Source organism: Ammospiza nelsoni, chromosome 26 (genome assembly GCF_027579445.1).
Source record: "Ammospiza nelsoni isolate bAmmNel1 chromosome 26, bAmmNel1.pri, whole genome shotgun sequence".
Lineage (NCBI taxonomy): Eukaryota > Metazoa > Chordata > Aves > Passeriformes > Passerellidae > Ammospiza > Ammospiza nelsoni.
In genome coordinates, this window is record NC_080658.1 from 3,801,858 (window position 1) to 3,817,290 (window position 15,433).

A 15,433-nucleotide genomic window follows, 5' to 3' on the forward strand; every position below is an offset into this window, starting at 1 on the left:
CAGAGGGTATTTTAATGACCTTTCCCTCCTCTGCATCTGATTCCACTGGTTTTGTCTGAGGGAATATTCTCAAAATAGAAATCTGCCTGAGAGATTGGGTACAGGTGTGGAGAGCTTGAGAAAAAGGTTCTGGGTGTCACTGGAAAATCAGTATAGAAATCTTGGTGAACGGCTCCCCCTGATTGATGCTCTGGTGGTAGAATGCACTAAATGCGCATTTCACTGGATTTGGATTTGCCAAACAAATTTCACAGAGCTTCTGCAAGGGCTGGGGCTCTTCTCTGGGTGTCTGCAGGGCCTGAGGGTGTGAGCTGAGCAAGCTCAGTGCAGCAGCCCTTGCTGTGGCCTGTGCAGAGGCTCTCTTGAGGGCTGCAGGAGCTCAGGCAGGGGGAGCAAAGCCTTATCTCCCCTTCCGGATGTGGTTACCTTCTGTTTTCCAAAGCAAGGGGAGGGTTGATGCTGCCTGGTGTGACTGAGTCAGAAATGGTGACCACAGCATCCTGCCTGTAGCCTGTGAGAGGGGCATGAGCTGGGGAAGGTGTGGGCTGGGCTCTGTTAGCCCAGAGCCAAGTTTCTATGGAAATTATCACTCCATCAAACCACCCCAAATGATTTTCTGGTGGCCCCTTCCTCCTGCCCCTGAGTGCAAAACAACAGCAGGGTTTCTCCTCTGCTGACAGGAGCATTTTCCTCCCTTGTGCCTTCAGCAAGGACTCTCCTCACTGAGGCTCCTGAATGTGCCAGAGACATTTCCCTGCACAAAGTCTGCAAAAGACAAATTCAGTCAACAGGAAATCTGCAATATCAAAGCTGTGCTTCTGATCCCAGTGGGCTTTTACGCCAGTTGGATTTCAGCAATTCCATCTCAGTTTCAGAAGAAAAAGCACAGAAAACCCATTGCAGTTTGTGCTCGCACAACTTTATTTTTGTCACTATTACAGGAACCTAAAATGCACTTGCAATAATTTGGCAGAAGAAATACAGGCTTAATCAAGAAATGAACATTATCTAGTTGAATGAAATCACTTCAGACTCTACACAGCTCTTCTTATCTGCAATACACACTTTTGGTACTAAATCTATCTAAATCCAAAGCTACAAATGGCAGCTCCTGGGCTGGAATTCCCCCAGCAGTGCTGCTCCAGTTCCACAGGCAGTAACACAACATGCCTGGGAAAGGTGCTTGTCAAAGGCCATCTGTCTGCAGTGAGCACTGGAGTTTTCAAAGCTACAGAAGCAGGCTGGAAACTTTTATGCAAATGCCGGAAGAGTGGGGAGACCTACTGAGGATGAGAGTAAATCCACTGTCCTCAGTGTTCAGAGGAGAGGAAACAGCAAAATCACTTTAAACTCTTGAGTGTAAATCAGCTGGCCAGGCAGGAGTGCAGAGTGTTGCATGTCTTCAGGGGAAGGTGCTGCCTTGTGTCCTGGCTGGTCTCTGTCAGCAGCGCTGGCCCTGCTTGTTCAGCCCCCTTGTGCTGCTGGTTCATGTTCTTTCCTGCTCTTCTTTGGGTTCATTCCTCATGTCTGGAAGAGCAAAGGGAGGTTTAAAGTACATTTAATGAAATTTGGCCTCTGAACCAGTGTTTGAGAGCTGTGAGCTCCCTTACCTCAGAAAAGAAACAACTTGATGCTCATGAGGGCATTGATGGCGATGCTCTTTGCCAGCAGGACTCTCAAACCCAGCACAGCCATGGACAGCATGTTCACTCTCTGCCCTCCAGCATCTGCTCAGTGACCAGAAAAGAGGGAAGAGATCATGGTCTAGGTTTTGGTGCTGTGATCTTGGCAGAGAGTGGAAAATCCACAGGTGAGATTTTCAGGGAAAGGAAGAGCAGCAAAGGAACAGCTGAGAGAGAACATGGCAACAACAGGGGAGCAACCTTGGAACAGCAACCTGTGTGTGCTGAATGTGTTGTGTTCTGAGTCCTCTGCCCTGCTGAAAATACATTTCCATGCCTTTATCCCCCAGAGAGCAATGTAACTTCACATCCTGTTTGGGTAACTCACCTTGTGCTGAGCTGTTTGTGCTGTTGCAAACCCTCTCACTGGCCCCTGACTCTGTTCTGGTTCTGTTTTGTTCCCCAAAGCCTGTTACTGGTTCTTCAGCCTCCTCTTCTGCAGCATGATAAAGAAAAGGCAATTTAAACTATATACACCATTTACACAGGATATAAAAAATGTTTAGATGACATTTCTCATAGAAAATCAGAGCAACGTACTGACTGGGCCTCAGCTGGTCAGGATTAATTCTGAAATTGATATGAGGAAACAAGTGCTCCATGCAGTTGCAGGAGACAGAAAAATTCCTGCATTGTTGTGTTTTAATATTTGAATGACCTTCAGGACTAAAAAAGCAATCTCACCAAATATAAAAAATAATTTAATTAAGAAACCCTCACAACACACCCCACCTTTAACTTTGTGTTGGTATTCAAACGGCTGTTCCAGATTGTGCTGCAGTAGGTTTCCTGCTATAGGCTTGAATATTCCATCATAAGGAAATTCACAGTGTAAATAAACAGATTGTGTCTTTCTTCTTCTCCCCAGAAAAGTATCTCAAAATAATTTAACAGTTGAAAAATCATTTCTTATAGATGCTTTGGAACATCCTTCCCTGCTCTCCCTGCTGAAATCCCAAATGTCTTTCTTATTTCTGCTGGCTGCCCAGGGCAGTGCTGTCCAGAAGGAGAACACCAGGCCCCACAGGCCACTGTCTCCAGAAATAAGTGACAGCTGTGCCACCAAACTGTACCTGGCTGTGCTGTTATCGTGCGGTTGTCGAATTTGGCTGTGCAGGTCACCTCTGTGTCTTTTGTCACCCTGACCACTTTAATTGCATTGTACAACCCCTGTGATGTCAGAATGGATGGGCTCTGTTTATAGACCACTTCCTGAGAGGGCATCTCCAATCTGATGTTCTTTGTAGCGGAGTTCCTTGCCAAACAAGCTGCTTTCCCAGAGCTGCCACCTTCTTCCAGTTTCTTTGATTTCATCACAATGACTTGAGGGTCAGATGTTTTTAAAATGTCTGAAAAGAAAAGCAAGTTTTGGACAGGATTGATTTTACTGCAGGCTTGCCTGGGTGCTGTGTGATCCAAAATTCACATGTGACTAATTTGTAACATTCTCATTTACTCTCTTTTATGTCATTTTTCCTTGTCATTAGTGGTACAAGTAACAAAAGAAGATTGCTGAAACTCATCACCAGCTGTCTCACAAAAAACTATTGGTGTCAAAAAAATTTAGTTGCCAACAAATCATTGTGGTACCATAATTTGTTTATTAGAGAAAATATCCTTCTCTCTAGGTCAAGTCACAAGTGGAGATTCAAGGGTGATCTCAAAAACCAATGTCAGGATTTAACTCAGATTAGTAACTTGAATTAGAGTAAAACCATGGAACTGAAAGGAATCCTCCAGCAGCCTTCCTTGCCAGAAAGGGCTCAGCTTATGAAAAGTCTGACACATACAAAAAGACTGACGTGTCTGCTTTGACAGGAGCATCCTGAGGGGTCTCTTGGGGAAAGAGAGGTGCATGAGGCTTTTCATTTTGCATGGTGTCTGCCTTGCAGGTGGGTCAAGAGATCCCTCAGCTCTGACATTTTGTTCATCCCAGGGTACTGATGGAAGTTTGATCAAGGAGCTCTGATTTTACACCCTTTCCCCATCAGCCCTGTGCCACTGCTGAGGAACTGAGGTGAAAGACAAATCATGCTCTGCCACAACTTCATGGGTCAGCTCTCCTGATCAAACAGGCACAACTATACACCTGTCCACACCTCCAGCAGCCAGACACCCACCAGAAATCCAACATTTCCTTCCCAGGTGTTCTACCAAGCATTGGCCAGAGCCTGTCAGTGCTGTGCATTCTGTGTTCTCTGAGAAGACCTTGAAAGGCTTTTCATGTGGTCTCCTCTCCAGGCTTTGCAAAAAGGCAGAGCACAACCAGGCTGCTTCTCTGCAATAGCTCCCTGGGCAGGATCTCCAGCAAGCAATAATGCACACAGTGCAACTGTAGTTCAGAGAGCAGAAGATTTATCTGACCACAGAATGTTCACCTGAGTCCCACTAGTTTGCATTCCCTGAAAGTACAGCCATGAATTCCTACCACTGCTTGCTTCTGGAAGGGATTAATCATTTATGTTTATGTTCAAATTTAATGGAACAAAAGGGGGAGGTTGCTGACATCCTGGAAACTTTCACTTCAACACATTAAGTATTTCAGCAGAATCAAAACGGACTTTGATACTTTAGGTTCAATGTATTTTACTACCAAACATAATTCCAGATTTTCTGTGAAGCTCTGAAAGTATCCTGTCATTAGCTAGAAAAAGAAAATCATTGAACAGCAAGGAAAGAAGAGATCTTTCTGCAGAATGGTAAATTTACATTGCTTTGTCCCTTTGGAATTGGAAGTGCAGTGAGATTGTTCCCAAATACACCTTTATTCCCATGCAACATATTCTACAGACATGGAGAGATATTAGGCTGCACCCAAAGCAGTGCCACGTCTTTCTGGAGGTAGATTAGGAGGTTTTAGGGATGTAAAATAACATGGGATATTCTTGCCACACTTTAAAGACATGCAGACCTCTAAAAGCAAAACAACAATTCCTGAGAGTTGCATCTGATACTTCAGGACCACAGAGAGCATATCAAAAATCCCTCTGCCACCCCAACATTCACATTTCCCAAGAAAAGCTTGGGGTGACCTGCACCTTTATTGTTCATCACAGAATTCCAAAGAAAGGTGGGAATAACTAGGGCTTCGTATAATCCCTACTCCCCACATTGCACTTTTCAGAACCCACACAACCTGGCAGCCAATTTTCTTTCATTCCAGGAGCTCTTGGCTGTGATGTACGTGTGAGAATTTAAGCCCAAGGCTATTTCACTTCCTTCCTGCTCTGTCCCCAGGGCAGTGGAATGCCTTACCTGGGGACACTCTCAGTGAGGTGGTGCCAGTGTCAAACCAAAACTTCTCCTACCAGGAGTTACAGATCTGTCTCAAAACTCCTCATCCTGGGAGCTCCTCACTGAGCTCTGCATTCCTGCCCCAAGTCAGTCAGTGCAAGCCCGCTGGAGAATTGGACACTGGACAGTGAATTTGGGCCAGAGTGCTGCCCAAAGTGGGAATAAGTTATCACAGGCTAAGCAGTGCCCTGCTGGTGTTGGCGGATCATGGAATAATGGTGCTGTGCAGAGTCAGCCCAGATGTCCTTGGGAAAGCTTCCTGAGCAGATCCAAGCTGAGGGTTTGGCTTGAAAGCCCGGCTGGAGAGCGAGTGCATTCAAGGGATTATTGCAGCTGAAAATTCTTTCAGTGAACCCAAACCTTTAAATTCCCTTGTTCTCCCCCACATTACTTTACAGTGAAGTTTTAGAAATAAATATATGTCACTTACTTGGTTCAACTGTGAGAGTCGTCCCTGGTCCAAATACAAGCTTATTAGTCCGCACACTGCTAAGGCTTATTCCAATAACTCACACTTTGCTCATAGCGTCCAAAAATGGCTGAAAAACAGGTGATAAAAAGCCATTATAATTATCCATGGGTGCAAGTCCGTGAGAGGATCCAGAGGTCCGCTTACTTCCAAAACTGGAAAGGGAATAAAGGTTAATTGAAGTGTTCAGTGATTACAAAAATCTTGATTGAGTATAGAACTTTCAACTTCTCCTTTTCTCTCAACATTTAGAACCTTCATGAGCTTTTTATGTATCCAGGATACAAGGAAATATAGGAAGAATGTTGTTCTTCTCTTCTTAATCCTTAGAGTCACCCATCTCCTTTCTTTCCCAACATTTGTCACCTTCTTTCCCTCTTTTTGTTTTTGTACATGTCCCTATGCTGTTTATATCATTGTGGTAACCCAGCCAATCCACAGTGATATATTTCATACCAAAAACTGTCTCTGTTCCACTACACAGAATATTAGATTATACAAGCAGTCACATGACATCTTCAGTGGTTTGAGACCAAACGCACCACACAAAGAAACACCACATGGCTTTCAAGGAGGGATCTCAAATAATATCAGAGAGGTTGAGTTGTAAATTAGAACGTGGGTATTATGTGACACCTATAAAAGGTCTGATAGAGTTTAGGTGGATAGAAAGCAGAAAAATAATCAGTACCTCTGGTGTTTTTTCAGAGCATTTCTTACAGCGCAGTCTAATCCCCCTAGTTCTCTCCTTGTAGGTACTAGTGGTAGTGTGAACGGAGTTTTGGGATGTAGCAGGCTGACTCTGAGGGTCTTGGAAGGAACGAATTAAAAGCAGAGGATGCAACAGGGTCGTAAATTGCTGAAGTGACCTTCCTGCTGGGAATTACCCTTGACAGCCCAGGGTGAACTGCATGCAGGGATCCTCTAACATGAACCAAGTTTAGATGCCAGTGTCTCTCCTTGCCTTTGCCTCGCTTTTGCTCAGGGGTTCCCTCAGTGTAGCAAGGTCATGGAAACAAATGTACTCTGAGTTTGTCTGTAGATGCTCCATCTGCTGAGAGTGCTGCCCAACATAAGTGATGGTGGCTGTCCTAGTTTGAAAGTCAGATGTCTGCCAAGGAAGGAGGGAACCTCTCTTGGAATGGTGAATAGGACCCCCTTCCCTCCAAATTATTATAATCTTTAAATAAAGGGGCTTTCAAAGAAAGATATGCAAAGACGACTAACAGTTCTTTACTACTATGTGTATATATACCAATCCAAACAAACAACAGCAGCAGCAGCACCAAACAGACCCACACAGCCAGGCCCGGCCTCTCTCGGCTGCAGGCGCTTTCCCCTTTGGTGCAGTTCCGGGCACAGCCAGCAGGGGCGCTGCTGGCTCCCGGCCAGGCAGGGTGGGTGCAGTGATTCCCCCCCGCACCAGCAGGGGGCGCTATGGCGCGAGCTCGGCCGCCTCTCTGCATGTGGGCAATGGTGGGTGGGCAGGGGAGGAGAGATGGAGAAGGGGCTCCCTTTACAATCCCACAGGAGCAGCTGCTCCCGGTGTGTTTCTCCCTTGCACAGACCAAAGGCCAGTACTGGAGGACTGAAAGGGATTTGAGTGACAAATTTCCCTGCCAGCAATTTCTCATCTGTACTAAATGCACACAGATCTCCCAGGCTCTCCTTACAGGTCAGCTGCTCCCTCCCTTGTGTTCGTGGCCCTTCACTGCATTTGTTCCCCTCTGTCCATGTCCTTCCCAGGCTTGGGAGCCCAGCAGGGACACATTGGTCCTCAGTCCCAGCAGTGCTGAGCTGAAGAGGATGGATTCCTCCCCAGTGAGAAAGGAGTCAGGACAACATGCCAGGAGGCTGCACAGAGAAACGAGGCTGGGAAAACGTGGGCCCAGTGCTGAATGGGATGGGGACCAGGTGACAGAGGCTATGGGACAGGGCTGAGGTCCTGAATGCTTTATTCACCTCAGGCTTCAGCAGCCAGATCAGCCTTCTGGAATTTCATTTCCCACAGCCCTGGAGGGGAGGCCGGGAGGAGGAATATGTACCCTTGCACAGTCCATGCCACTGAGCCTTTCTCTAGGCGATAATGAAAGGATTTGTCCAGATGGATTCCAGGGAAGTCAGTGCTGGGAGGTCAACTGAATGAAGAATGCACAACATCCACTGTTTACTCACCCAGCAGGACCCTTTGTCTCACTGTTGACGGCTATCAGTGTGGCTAAGCCCAATCCCCACGTCTCAAACCATGCTGACTGTCCCAGAGAAAAAAGGGCTGGAAACCTATTACCGCGTCCTGTGTCGGTCGCAGCTGGTGATAGAGAGACGGTGAATCTTGTTTCTTGATCAGAAGGCTGATTTATTAATATATTATATATAATACATTATTACTATAGTAATAGAATATAGAGAGAGGTTTGCAGAGCTACTAGCTAAGCTAAGAATAGATAGAAAAGAATCCACAACAAAGTTGTGTCCAGGGACTCAGTCCCCTAGCTTGCACTGATGATTGGCCCTTAATTATAAACATAGAAAATGAGCCAATCAAGGTGAATCCTATTGCATTCCACAGCAGCTGATAACAATTGTTTACCTTCTCTTCTGAGGCCTCTGCCTTCCAGAAGACACAGAAGTCTGAAAGAAAGGATTTCTGTGGAGAAATGTCTGCGACATCTCACCTTTCTAAATTGTATAAAATAAAAGAAAAATGCTGATGTGGAATGAACAGGAAATTCCTTGACCTATAAAATATAGAATACTAACAATTCACTAAAACAATCCTACAATATAAGAAAATTGCAAAATACAATGTAAAGGGAATTTGAGTCCATGCAGCTGAGTTGCAGGAACAGTCCATCAGCTGAAGTTGTTTCTTTTGGACATCTGAGAGTCCTTTTTGGTCCTGAAAACAACTTGCTGCAAAAGGAATCCCATCAATAGGTATCAAAAAACCATTGACAGTCATAACACAATTTTAAACAATTTAAAACAATTTGAACAATTTTGAAATGTCCTTTCTGGCCTTTCAGTGCTTCAGCGCTTCAGAGCTGCTGCCCTCTATTTTCAATCTTTTTTATTTAATTTTTAATTTTTTTTTTTTTTTTTTTTGATCGAAAAGCAAAAGAAGCAGCAACCGAGCAGAGCAGTGCCAGAGAAGGAAAGGCCCTGGGGGCCCTGGCCCATACTGGACCAGGAACCCCAAAACTGGCTCACACAGGGGGACCCGGACCAGTAGGACAAACCAGAATCCCCAAAAACATAAGGAGGCCAAGTGATGGCCCTGGCCCAGGAACCTCCTGAGCCCAGCATCCCAGGCCAAATTCATAAGGAAGGCTCTGCATTCCCACAGGCCTGAACCCTGCTGCCAGCACAATGGCAGCACGGGTAGTGAGACGCTTCCTTTCCCCTAAACCACTGAGGCATGCCAGCAGCAGGGAAATAGAAGCTGCCCCGAGAATCTTCATCTCGGGTCTGGGAATGTTTGTTTCCCACAGCATCACGGCACCACCCCCACTGGGCTGGGGACCAAAGGCAAAACTTTTGGGAGCCCCCTCCCCCTCGCCGCTAGGGCACAAGAGGGGCGGCAGAGATGGCAGCCTCCATGGGACAGCAACCGAAACACCACCCCCCAAACCGCCGAGCTTGAAAGCCGGCAGCCGGACTGCCGCGAGAGTCAGCTGGCGGGCAGCCCCCGCTCCACTGAAGGAGAGACCAGCCTCTGAGGCCGCTTCCTGGGGCAGGCCCGGGGCTGGCGGGCCAGCCATGGGGGGCGCCGGGCCGAGGTGGGGGCCCGCGGGGCTGTGGGTGACGCTGGGGCTGGCCTGGAACGCGGCAGTGACTCTGGCCGCGGAGGAGCCGGCCGAGGAGGGTATCACGCTGATCGTGGGATCAGCCGCGGGCTGCTCCGAGGGTCCCGCAGGTTCAGCTCCGTTTTCAGCCCCATCCTGAACAGGAACTGTCTCGGCTGGAGGAGGTTGCTGCGTCCCTTGGCTCTGAAAGCAGCGGCAGGCACGGCACGGGCAGCAGCGGAGCCGCGAGGAGCGGCGGAGCGGCGCTGTTGCTTAGCAACAGGTCAATCGGTGAAAGTGCTGTCTCTTCTGCCTTCTTCGACGCAGGCTCTTGCAGGGGCGGAGAGGCTGGTGCAACCGCGGGCGGGACCTCCTGGAGAGGTGGAGACGGGATCTCCTGGAGTGACAGCTCTAGCAGGGCCATGGAGGAGACCTCGGAGACCGGTGCCGCCCCCATGTCTGAAGGCGGAGTCTGAGAGGCCGGCGCTGGCTTGAGCGGCCGCTCCCATCCCCCCGGAGAGAGAGAAGGGGGGGAAGGAGAACACTCCATCTGAGCATGCTCCGGAGAAAGAGTAAAAAAAACTTCTTCGCGCCGGGAAGTTTCGGCCCCCCCCGCCGCGAAGCAGGGGGGGGCGGAAAGCCCAAAGTCATCACCCACCGGGTCTTCTGCCAAGGGTGGTGGAAACAGAGCTTGGCCATAACAGTTAGAGATCCATTGAAAACAAGCTGCTCTGCGTTTCAGGACAGGGAAAAGCTTTATAAATGCTGGGTAGATAGAAGGCAGGACACGTCCCTCAATGTAGACGCACTGGATAATGGAGTCCATGCACTCCCAGACAAAAACATCCAAAGCATACAGAATATCAGCAAAGAACCCACAAAGCTTTGCCCATCTAAAGAACCCATAGATATCTGTTTCTGACAAAAAGCAACCGTCTTCTCTGCACCAATATTTCCAGAGGGCAATAAGCTTTTCCTCTGAAGGGGAGAATTGAATCTCTTCTGGCAAGGCATGTGTTTGCCATACGAACAGCCACAAGCTACGAAGGGCTGGTTCATCAGGGATAGAAAAGCCCACAGTACCTTTTGAAAGAGTCCAGCTTGCTCTGGCCAGCTCCACAGGTCTGCTGCTCTTTTCCATCATCTTTCCTGATCGTTTTCCAGAAGAAAGTTCTCTTTGTGGTCAGCCTTGGCTGTGAACTCTGTCCAAATCAGGATCTTCAGTTCTTCAGCTCCTGGCCTGAATCCACTTCTGTGGTCACTTCAAAGCAACCATCAAATGCCACACATACAGGATTTTTACCCAGTGCAGCAATTTTGCTCCTCTGGTCTTATCAGATTAATTTTTGCTCTTACACGAGGGGTCACCAAATATTACCGCGACCTGAGTGGGTCGCAGCTGGTGAGAGAGAGACGGTGAATCTTGTTTCTTGATCAGAAGGCTTGATTTATTAAGATATTATATATAATACATTATTACTGTACTAAATAGAATATAGAGAGAGGTTTGCAGAGCTTCTAGCTAAGCTAAGAATAGATAGAAAAGAATCCACAACAAAGTTGTGTCCAGGGACTCAGTCCCCTAGCTTGCACTGATGATTGGCCCTTAATTATAAACATAGAAAATGAGCCAATCAAGGTGAATCCTATTGCATTCCACAGCAGCTAATAACAATTGTTTACCTTCTCTTCTGAGGCCTCTGCCTTCCAGAAGACACAGAAATCTGAAAGAAAGGATTTCTGTGGAGAAATGTCTGCGACAGAAACCAAGGCAAGGCACAGGGGAGAAATGAGGCCATGCTGGACAGGAGTCCTGGCAAGGTGCACTAAACCCTGCACTTGCCCAAACTGCAGCCTCTGCAGCTCCCAGCACAGATCCTCCTGCAACATCAATGGCACCAGCCCTTCCAGCAGCCCTCCCTCCAGTGCCTTTTAGTGCCACCCAGCCAGAGGGACGTTTCCTGCACCTGCCATTGCCTGACAAGAGCCGTGGGGAGCAGCTGCCAGAAAGAAATGCTGAGAGATCTGTCTTCCCCATCTGCTGGTTTTTGGTTCACTCTGCTGCAGAGCTGCTCCAGGGTGGTTCTGCTCCACAGTAATACGTTGCTGCATCGCCTAGCTCTGCTGCCAGGAGCTGCAGTGTGAACCTGTTCTTGGAGCTCTGCACACTTCCCTTAAAGCGATCTTGGAAACCATCTCCATAGGTATCTGCCAGGCTCTCGTAAATCCATTCCAGAGAGCCCCGTGGGCTCTGACGGTACCAGTTCATGTAGTAGTTGCTCATACGATCCCCCTTCATGCTGCACTCAAAGGTGAATTCATCTCGCACTCGCACAGTCACTTCCCTGGGGTGCTGCTCCAAGGCCACCTGGCCAGTGACTGCTGCAGAGAGTAAGAACAACCCACAGTCACTCTAAATCACAGGAAAGGTCAGGGCAATGCTGGTGGGGCTTTGGACTGGCACTGGACCTGTGAGAGGACAAAATCCGCCTCTTGCAAGCCAGCTGACACAGATAGGCAGAGCTGGTGGCAGCTAGCAAGACTCACAAGGAAGGAAACAACACATTTCCCTCCATCCTTTTCCCAGCCACACCTTTTTTGATTTTCCTCAAATACGCAGGAAAGATTTACAACATGGGGCAATAAATCCCTTTGTCCGTGCCAAGACAGGATGGTGAGGCACCCACTGTCCTGTCCCTGAAGCTGCTGTGGGTGAGCAGAGCACAGCCAAAGGGCTGTCACAGGCAGTGGGGCTGTGCCCGGTGCTGCCATGGCCCAGCTGCTCTGTGCCAGAGGGGCCGCAGTGCCCCAGGAGCAGTGTCCAGTGCCAGGGCCAAGCGCTGGGCCCCGAGATCTGAGTGCAGCAGGGAGGTGCCCTGCGTGTGCCCAGGCTGCAGAGCAGGCAGCTGGCACGCAGGTGCCCAGCTCAGAGGCAGCAGAGGAGCAGGGCTGCTCTCCCCGTGCTCCACAGGCATGGCTGGGCAGCTGGAGCCGGGGCACAGCTGCGGCTGCAAGCGCTCAGCACAGCTGCCCAGAGCCCTGCAGAGCCCAGGGCCACGCTCAGCTCCCGGGGCCAGCAGCCCTTGCCTGCACTTACCTACAATGGGCAAGAAGCCCACGCACAGGGCACTCCACATGGCCAGGCCCGCTCTCAGTGGCCTCTCTGCAGCTTCTCTGCGCCTGCACAACAGCTCTGCCCACACCTGCCCTGCCTGGGCCTCTGGCACTGCTCTCAGGCCCAGGCCCTGCTGGTCCCTCCCTCTGCCTGTGACAGCACTCAGGGGGAGAGGTGGGGCACCAGGAGCACAGCTTGAAGCTCTTGCTGCCCTCCTGGCTGTCCCGCACTCTGTGTGGTGCAGTAACAGACCATTTGTTTGTCAGGAAATGCTGTGTTGAACTAAAGGTGCTGTGGTTCTGAGGGGCCAGCCCTGGCTTTTCTCTCAAGAGAGTCTGAACAGGCTGTTGCTGGGACCTTGCAGGTGACCAGGGGGGCTGTCAGCTTGTCCTTCCCCTGGCTCTGGCCCTGGCTCTACTGGGCTGCTGCTCCCACATGGGACACCCCAGGATCCCAGATCGGCTTGGCCAGGGCACCCCTTATCCAAAGTGCTCCTCACCCTCCTCCCTGCACTCTGGCCCTGCACCCTCCTGGCTCCCAGTGATGACACTTCTCCAGCTGCCTCTTCCTCTCTAAGCCCTCCCGGACCCTGCCCTGCAGCAAAGGCAGCCCAGGACTCTGCAGGTGCTTTGCATGTTCCACTTAAGAAGGGGACCAAGGAAAGCTGAGTGAGACTGGAGCCAGGCAGTCACCAGGCTGACTGCAGGACAGAAAAACCTTGAACCTCCTCTGTAGCATAGAACATTGCAGTTGGGACTCAGGAGAAGGAAAGCCTCAGTGCTGGGAAAGGAGCTCTTGATGAAAGGCCAGGATCACTGGTGCTGCGTGGGGATGGCACCTGATTTCTTAGGAACAGCCCTGAACCACTTTGGAATTCACCATCTCCAAATTTCGTGGATGCTGAGCCAGACCCGAGCAGGTTTGTGTTAAAGCCCAGCTGGGTTTCCTGTCCCCGTGTGAACAGCGCAGAAGTACCGGGCAGAGTCGCGGGGCTGCAGGGTCAGCAGGGAGAGATAAACCTCGGACCGGGAATTGTCCCGGGACATCCTGGTCCGCCCCTGCACTGACTGGTCAAAATATAGAACTCTCGGATCAGACCCAATAAAGGACACCCAGGCCAGGCTTCCTCCGGGTGACTGACGGTACCAATAAATTCCATGACTCCTAAACGGGTATCCGGATCCGCGGCAGGAGAGGGTGACGGAGTCCCCGGGCGCTCGCTGCCCTCCGCCGGCCTCCTGCAGCCTTGGCTGTGCCCAGAGCCCTGCGGAGGGAGAGCGCAGGGATCGGGCAGGGCGCGCCCGCGGACCGAGGGCGCTGTCCCGGTGTCCCGGTGCCCCCGGCCCGGCACAGCCACAGCCGCCAGCCCACAGCCCCTGTCCCTGGGTCTGCCCCGGCCTTTGCCGTGTTCCCTGCCCTGCCTCTGCTCCTGTCCTTTTCCCAGCCTCTGCCCTTGTCCCTGACCGTGTTTTTGTTCTTGTCGCTGTCTCTGTCTCTCGTTCCCCGGGCCGGGCTCGCTGCCCTCCCCGCCCGGCTCTCACCTGCCGGCCACAAGGCCAAGGCCAAGGCCAGCAGCCCCGGCCCCGGCCCGGCCACCATCGCTGCCACAGGAGCCGAGCGGAGCCGCGCTCGGGCCGCTCCCGCCCGGCCCCGCCCGGCCGGGGCAGCGCCGGCGCCTCTGCCCGCCCCGACACACCCGGCCCGGGCCCGGGGCCGCGGCCCCGCCGGGCGGGACAGGCAGCGCCGGCCGCGCCCGGGCCGCGCACGCAAAGCAGCGCTGAGCGCTCGGACAGCGCCTTCTGCCGAAGGGAACCGCGGGCAACGCGCCCAGAAATTCGCCCTCCGTGTTCCACAGAAGGTCACTGGCGTCCGGGGCTGCCGTGGGCAAAATGCTGCCCGCAGCTGAGGGAGGCGATGGCTCCTCTCTCCTCCACACGGCTGAAACCGCCCTCGACTACTGGGGACACATCCTGACTCCCCAGTTTGTCATGTCAGTTGTTTTTCACCTGAGCATGGACAGAATGATGCTGAGCATACAGTCAGGAAAGGAATTTATTCTTTTATACTTTAGCTAAGCACACGACTCTGCTCTCACCTAGTTCATGGCAAATCCTGCTGCAGAGAAAAGCAGGTCAGATGTGACCCGTGATTCTTGCTCACATGATCCCTGAGCGCTTGTCCTGTGCTGGATCCCCATACCCTGGTGTCATGCAGGTGGTGCAGATGAGTGGTCAGTAGTGCAGGAAAGTTCATTCTTTGAAACTCAGGCCTCATACAAGTGTTGCAATTTCACCAGAATTCTGGCTGATTCCATTAGTGGACATAGTTCAGTATCTTGTTTCGTTGAAGGTTAAATCATCTACTGATTTACTCTTGTTTTGGGGTGTTCTGAGCTGGAAAGAGCTGCCTGGAGGTGAGCGATCAGGACAAACCAGCCCTGAGGTCAGAGCTCCCGGTCTCGGGCACTGCTCTTTCTTCTAAGCAGGAGAATATTACAGTTACCCCTTTCCCAGCTTTTGTCACTGAGGACTTCCAGAAATAACTTGTGCTACAGGAGTGTTGAGGACAACCCTGTGTCCTCTTCAGGCTGCAATTTCAAAGCTGAAAAGGAACCAGGGAAACCGGTAAATGACACAAAGGAAATTTGGGCTGGGGAAACGGGAGGCAGACAGAGGAATGAGGAGAGCTATTCTGCATGGGTTTGCTTTCTGTATTTGTGTTCTTTCCTGTTTCTGTGGCGTGTGTTCTATCAGAACCTCGGTTGTGTTGTTGTTCTGTAAGGCTGCAGACACAGTTATATGCTGCCAAGCTCCCTCATAAAGGCTCTGTGTGCTCATCAGACCTGATGCTGTTCTTTCTGGAGAGCAGAATGGGCATAAGCAGAGGGGAGCAGAAGAGGAGCCAGCACTGTGGCTCCACTGTGTCAGTGGGACGTCAGGAATTAATTCTAGATGGTGTTTGGTTTCTGCATGTTGGTTTTGCCATGATTTCTCAACTCTCTTTCTGTCAAAACACACATTTTCTCACTCTACCCTTTTGTTCCTCTCCCCCACAGCAGTGAGGGGGACTGAGTGAGCAGCTGTGTGGG

General features: G+C 50.6%; 2 protein-coding genes across 2 annotated transcripts in view; both read right to left on the reverse strand.

Annotated features, from left to right (window-relative positions):
• The window catches only part of LOC132084213 (T cell receptor alpha chain MC.7.G5-like), a 131,445-nt gene that overhangs the window by 58,216 nt on the left and 57,796 nt on the right, over positions 1–15,433 (reverse strand). The gene's annotated exons all lie outside the window — the stretch shown is intronic.
• Positions 935–13,944, reverse strand: LOC132084206 (Ig heavy chain Mem5-like). The gene is made up of 8 exons (XM_059489264.1): positions 13,887–13,944; positions 13,308–13,609; positions 12,872–12,879; positions 5,407–5,465; positions 2,756–3,031; positions 2,011–2,118; positions 1,611–1,727; positions 935–1,527 (listed from the first exon to the last, which is right to left on the reverse strand). Exons 1-7 carry the CDS (start codon positions 13,942–13,944, stop codon positions 1,612–1,614), a joined length of 927 nt encoding a protein of 308 aa, XP_059345247.1. The 3' UTR covers positions 935–1,527; position 1,611.